Raw genomic sequence first — 6592 nt, forward strand, 5'->3', positions numbered from 1 at the left:
CTTGAATAATATTGCTCTTGCACCCTCCACTTCCAACCAAGAGGTTGTGAGTTCGAGTCATCCCAAGAGCAAGGTGAGGAGTTCTTGGAGGGAAGGATGTCGAAGGTCATTTTGGAAACAGCCTCTCTATCCCAGGATAGGGGTAAGGTTTGCGTATACACTACCCTCCCCAGACTCCACTAGTGAAATTATACTGAGTTGTTGTTGTTGTTGTTGTTATATACTCCTAAGTTTGGGAATTTTAGCTTAGGAAAAAAAAACTGATTTGATTAGACAATTTAGGTTAAAACAAGATTTGATTTCGAAAGTGCATATCATTAAGGCAATACCAAGTTACCAACAACCAACAGCTGTTTGCCTTGGTTTTTCTGATCTGGAAATATACATAAGGATCTCTGGTGTAGATTTAGAAGTACAAGGCCGAGATTTGTTCAAAAAATGAGGGAGGGAGTTTACTACAATGGGATGTCATTTCCAATTCCAAATACTATAAAATATACTCTAGGAAGCTTGTGTAGGATAATTTCAAATTGGATTTAGGTGTTATATATATATATATATATATATATATATATATATATAACCCTAAACCCTAAAACTTATACTTATTAAATTGTATTACTTGTAATTATATTGTAAATGATCCAATTATATAAATATTTTTTATTAGATTAAACTCTTTCTAATTTCTACAACCTTTTCTTCAGCATTAATTGTATCAACTGCGATCCAGCTTTTAAAATTTTTACTACTTTGAGATAGATAAAATAATTTTTTTTTTTTTTTATAACTGTAAAGAAGTTCTTATGAAAACAACAAATTTCTTCACCACTAATTTCATTAATGAAAATAAATCAAATTAGTTGGACAGATGTAGCATTTAAGTTCACTAGGGAGTAGTGTGTGGAAAGTGTAATTGACATTTTTGTTCAATTAACCAAAACTAAAAGCAAACCTCTCCCCTCCCCCCTCTCCCACAGTTCACATTTCCTTGGGGCACCGTGTCCACTTCTCTTTCTTCATTTTTTCCCCTTCTCTCTCTACTTTATTATTAGTATACTAGTAGAATTTTAATTTTAATAATTTCTTTTCTTACATCTTAATTTCTCTCTCTTTCTTGTGATTCCCTCAAAACTCCTGTTTGTATTCATTCTTTTTCTCAGTTCTTAGTTCTTACATCGTTCTTTCCAAAACAGCAAAGCAAAGCCAATCGTGCCCCCCTCTCTCTTTCTCTCTATCTATCCTCTTTCCCTCTCTAGAGAGAAAAAATAAAATAAAAAATCCAGAACCAAAAAATAATATACATATTCACCGACGGATATTGCAAAGAGGAAGAAATAGACGTCGCCGGAGATGCTCCGGCAAATCCATTTCCGGCAATAGTTCAAACCGAGTTGCAGTATTAGAACACCATTTTTGACATTATTGACGAAAAAGGTGAAATGCCTGAGACTTTGATATTATCGAAAATTACTAAGGAAGTGGATGAGGAGGAAAAGGAGAAGATACTAGAAACGACTACAGCTACAACACCGAGGTCAGTTATCATCATTCCTCGGAGCAAATCCCAAGCAGCATCCCGGAGAATCATTCCTACGGATAGTACAATCACTACAGCATTCGGTACAACCAGTACTAGCACTACTACAACCTCAAACGCAGTTGAAAAGCACCTTCCTAACGGGGATCTGTACATAGGTAACTTCTCCGGCAGTTCACCTCATGGATCCGGCAAGTATTTATGGAAAGATGGGTGTATGTACGAAGGGGAGTGGAAAAGAGGCAAAGCATCCGGAAAAGGAAAGTTCTCGTGGCCATCTGGAGCTACATTCGAAGGCGAATTCAAGTCAGGTCGGATGGAGGGTTCGGGTACGTTTATCGGATCCGATGGGGATATGTATAAAGGTTCATGGTCCGCGGATCGAAAACATGGCTACGGGCAAAAACACTACAGTAATGGGGATTATTATGAAGGGCACTGGAAGAGGAATTTACAAGATGGACAAGGGAGATATGTTTGGAAAAATGGTAATGAGTATGTTGGTGAATGGAAAAATGGGGATATTCATGGTAGAGGTGTTTTAATTTGGGCAAATGGGAATAGGTATGATGGGAATTGGGAAAGTGGTGTTCCTAAAGGTCATGGGGTTTTCACTTGGCCTGATGGGAGTTGCTATATTGGGTGTTGGACCAAGAATCAGCAACAGCATAGCCAAATTCTTAATGGTACTTTTTATCCAGCAAACAACAATAAGACTAGTACTAATAATAGTACTGATTTCAGTGTTAAAGAGGATGCTTTTTTGGGGGGATTTTTTGGGCATAAGTTAGCAGCACCATTAATGGAAAATGATGATTGTGGTGGTGGGGTTGTAGTGATGAATATGGGGAAGAAAAGGTCATCAGTAGATGGAGCAAGGGGAAGCGTGACAGAAAGAAATTTTCCAAGGATATGCATTTGGGAATCTGATGGTGAAGCTGGTGATATTACTTGTGATATTATTGATAGTGTGGAGGCCTCCATGATTTACAGGGATGGATTCGGGTTCAATCGAGACGGACTTAAGCAGTTTAGGAGAAATCCTTGTTGCTTTAGCAGAGAAGAAAAGAAGCCAGGACAGACTATATCCAAAGGGCATAAGAATTATGATTTGATGCTCAATCTCCAGTTGGGCATTAGGTAATATTAATTAGAATGAAGTTGTGGATTGCCAGTATATTGGATGTTGTTCTATTTCAGTTTGATTTTTTCTTGATTATAAAATTGTTGTATAGCTGAATCCATGGTGGTTTTTACAGGTATTCAGTTGGGAAGCATGCTTCGATATTGCGGGATCTTAAAACTAGTGATTTTGATCCTAATGAGAAGTTCTGGACTAGGTTTCCTCCTGAAGGGTCCAAGATTACACCCCCTCATCAATCTACTGATTTCCGTTGGAAGGATTATTGCCCGGTGGTGTTTAGGTATTCATTTCTTGAAATATGTAAATTATAAGTTGTATTTTATATTGTATTACTTGATCTTTGTTAAAAACCATGAAAGACTTTAAAGTGGTTGGTTGGTTGTTGGATTATACAGACATTTGAGGGAACTATTCCAAGTGGATCCTGCAGATTACATGTTAGCAATATGTGGAAATGATGCCCTGAGAGAGCTTTCTTCTCCGGGGAAGAGTGGAAGCTTCTTTTATTTGACTCAGGATGATAGGTTTATGATCAAAACAGTGAAAAAATCAGAAGTCAAGGTTAGTTGCCTACCTCTTTGACTTGCACTTGAATTGATACATTTCGTGAAACAGGTCGTCATACTGTGGTTGGTTATCTGTATATTTCATTCTAATTTCTAATTGTTTTTGGCTTGGGTATATGAGATATTTGTCTCTGTTAAACAATGATGATGACATGCTCAATTTTCTAATGGGTTTGAATTTTGCAATCTTTATTCAGGTGCTTATTAAGATGCTACCAAGTTACTATCAACATGTTTGTCGTTATGAAAATACACTTGTCACAAAATTCTATGGTGTCCACTGCGTCAAACCAGTTGGTGGTGTCAAGGTATGTCTGTCAGAATTGAAATTAACTTAGACTCTTTGTTCATGTCTGATATTGTATGCTTTGATTGGGTGCAGACGCGGTTCATTGTAATGGGCAACATGTTCTGCTCAGAATATCGTATTCACAGACGCTTTGACCTGAAAGGTTCCTCGCATGGCCGCACAACAGATAAACCAGAAGGAGAAATTGATGAAACCACTACCCTTAAGGACCTTGATCTGAACTATGTGTTCCGTCTCCAGCGGAACTGGTATGAGGACCTGATCAAGTAAGTATGGGAATTCCGTTGTCACAAAATTTATTCCGTCATTCTGTACTTTCATGACTCAATTGGTTTAACTTCGTTGCAGACAAATCGATCGTGATTGTGAATTTTTGGAAGCTGAGCGAATCATGGACTACAGTCTCTTGGTTGGTCTTCACTTCCGAGATGATAATACAGGTGACAAGATGGGTTTGTCACCATTCCTCTTGCGTACTGGTAGGTTACACATTTGTAAGAGATTTATTCTAAAGCTGGTGTAATAATGTGGAGTCCAGAACAACAATAAAAGGAATCTCTGCTTGCTTTTCAGGTAAGAATGATTCATACCAAAATGAGAAGTTTATGCGTGGTTGTCGTTTCCTTGAAGCTGAGCTACAAGACATGGATAGAGTTCTTGCTGGCCGGTAAGCATAGTCCTTCTGGCTGCTGTTAATTAGCTATTGTCCTGGAGTTTACTTTTGTTCTGTGGCATTACTTGAAGAAATCTCGATATGATGGAGATACTTTATGTTTTTTTTCCGATTCACAATTCCTTGGTGACTTACACATTTTTCTTTTTGAGGCTTACAATAAATGTAGAACTAAAAAGATTGCAGAGAAGTAGCGCGTTAAGACCTTCCTACCAGACACCTTGAAGGAAAATAGTAGTCCATTGCTCTATTAACGTCTGTGCTTGTATTTGTATGTCATTAGGGGCTATATTGACGCTAGTTCTTCTGTCACTAAGTAGTCTTTGGATTGTGATGATTCTCCATGAATTTGAGATTGGTAGTTGGAATTAGTGAGAGATTGCTTGGTTTGTTGCTGCAACTTTTTTGAGGGATTAGTAGACAACATTTTTTATGGGAACAACTGGACCAAGGTGTTATTATTTAAACCCTGGATAAGAAGCATGTCTTACTATATTATATTGCTCTTCAACTGCTATAACTGCCCTCGAGTTGTAAACTTAAATTACTACAGTATTTTTCGGGCAAAATTGAAACTCCTTACTGACTTTAATTTATTGCTAATATATATTTTAGCACTATAGTTAATGTGGAAAGCAATTTCTTGAGAATCACTTGTGATACCACAAAATAAGATTTTGCAGCCACGACGACAGTGTTTTCTGATAGAGTAAAAAGCTTGCTAATTTACATTGCTTTGTCCATGTTGCCCTAATACTTGTGTGTGTTTAAGATAGTTTTGTTTCTCAAACCATTCCTGATTTTGAAGTTACTTGTATCTTTACAGGAAGCCCTTAATTAAGTTGGGTGCTAACATGCCTGCTAGAGCAGAGCGGGTGGCACGAAGGAGTGATTTTGATCAGTATACTCCCGGTGGGTTCTGTAATTTGCCTCCTTCACGTGGGGAAGTCTACGAAGTAGTCCTGTACTTTGGGATCATTGACATCCTGCAGGATTATGATATTAGCAAGAAGCTCGAGCATGCTTACAAATCCTTGCAAGCTGACCCAACCTCAATCTCAGCTGTAGATCCAAAACTCTACTCGAAGAGGTTTCGGAATTTCATAGGCAGAATTTTTGTCGAAGACAGGTGATAGGGCAAGAGAATGAAAAAATCAAACAGCAAACAAAAAGTGTTAAATTATAAAGATTCTTCAATGAATCTGGAATCCCAAGTGGTGTAAAGCACATTGCCTGGAATGGGTGAGTGGCGGCTGCTACCGGTGGTCATAATCGGAAAAAATATTGGCTCCGGCAGTCATGGGCGAAGACATTTTTTGGCTCGGATATACTATTCATGCGCGGTGCTTGGTGGGGTTAGTGGCTGAATTTTATGGATCAGCCACTGGTTGAGTGTAAGTTCTGTGTACATTCCATGGGGGTGGGTAAGAAGGTAATATGAGTTATTTTTTGTTTTAGTTTTAGGGATATTTTTTTTCTTTTTTGGGTTACCAAGGAATGTGAAGATTTGAAAGATGAGCATAGGGAACTGAGCAAGTTTTCTCAGTGAGATTCAAAAAAGATTGGAGTGAGGGAGGAAAGGACTTTTAAATAATCAAAAGTGTACAGCATATAGGATGAGGAGGTTGAATAGATTATGAAAAATATATATTTGTGTGGATGTCTAAATTCTTGTTATTTATGATGTTTATAGTAAAGTGACTGCACGGAAGAACTATGTCTCTGTCATCTCTGCTGCTGGGGTCGGCGGGGGGTGGTGGTGGTGCTGTCATTTTGGTTGCTTTTCTTTTGATAGCAGTGAAAGAAAGAAAGAAAGAGGCATTGCATTGGGGGCAGAGGAAGAGAGTTTTTGTATACTGAGAGTAACATGAAAAGGGGAGAAAGCAGAGACTAAAGATGCGCTGGCTGGTCCAGTCCTGTCTTTGCTCACTTTTGTTTTTCTGCCCTTTCCTCCTTTTACTGTGTTGGAGTTGGCGTGGGTTTGTTGAATTTGTCCCTCTTTTGCTGATAGAGTGAGTTTACAATAAATGGGGTTGTCCTTTCTGCACCATTTCTTTGGTGGTCGTGTTATAACCGGAAAAGAATTTGTATGTTTTCTAGTCCTTGTCATTTATGATTATATAGAGTAAACATGAAAGTGAAAATTATATATTTTAATTTGGCCTGGTCGTTAATGAAGTGTGTTAACTTTGGGTCACGTTTATATCTTAGAGGAGATAACTAGTGCGTCTTCGGTAAAATAATTGAGGTGTTCCTAAGTTTCTACGTAAGCTATTTTTAAGGAAAAAAGAAGATAAAATAGAAAAGTCGGGTGTTTTTTCTCTTCTTTTGAAGATTGGAGCAGTCGTTAAAGCATAAT

The 6592-nt window shown here is 37.9% G+C and overlaps 1 protein-coding gene across 1 annotated transcript; it reads left to right on the top strand.

The window, feature by feature from the left end:
- Positions 1-976: 976 nt before the first annotated feature.
- LOC107806975 (phosphatidylinositol 4-phosphate 5-kinase 1-like) lies at positions 977-5941 on the top strand. The gene is made up of 8 exons (XM_016631252.2): positions 977-2680; positions 2800-2964; positions 3080-3245; positions 3448-3558; positions 3633-3826; positions 3909-4039; positions 4134-4227; positions 5060-5941. Exons 1-8 carry the CDS (start codon positions 1443-1445, stop codon positions 5364-5366), a joined length of 2406 nt encoding a protein of 801 aa, XP_016486738.1. The 5' UTR covers positions 977-1442; the 3' UTR covers positions 5367-5941.
- The last annotated feature ends 651 nt before the right edge of the window (positions 5942-6592 follow it).

This window comes from Nicotiana tabacum, chromosome 12 (assembly GCF_000715075.1).
Source record: "Nicotiana tabacum cultivar K326 chromosome 12, ASM71507v2, whole genome shotgun sequence".
Lineage (NCBI taxonomy): Eukaryota > Viridiplantae > Streptophyta > Magnoliopsida > Solanales > Solanaceae > Nicotiana > Nicotiana tabacum.

What these genes read in the sequence shown, in the direction of transcription:
- LOC107806975 (XM_016631252.2), top strand. Translation starts at nt 1,443, where the DNA reads ATGCCTGAGACTTTGATATTATCGAAAATTACTAAGGAAGTGGATGAG. An exon ending in AACCAGTTGGTGGTGTCAAG is followed by an intron (nt 3,559 to 3,632) that starts GTATGTCTGTCA and finishes GATTGGGTGCAG; the next exon opens with ACGCGGTTCATTGTAATGGG. An exon ending in TGGTATGAGGACCTGATCAA is followed by an intron (nt 3,827 to 3,908) that starts GTAAGTATGGGA and finishes ACTTCGTTGCAG; the next exon opens with ACAAATCGATCGTGATTGTG.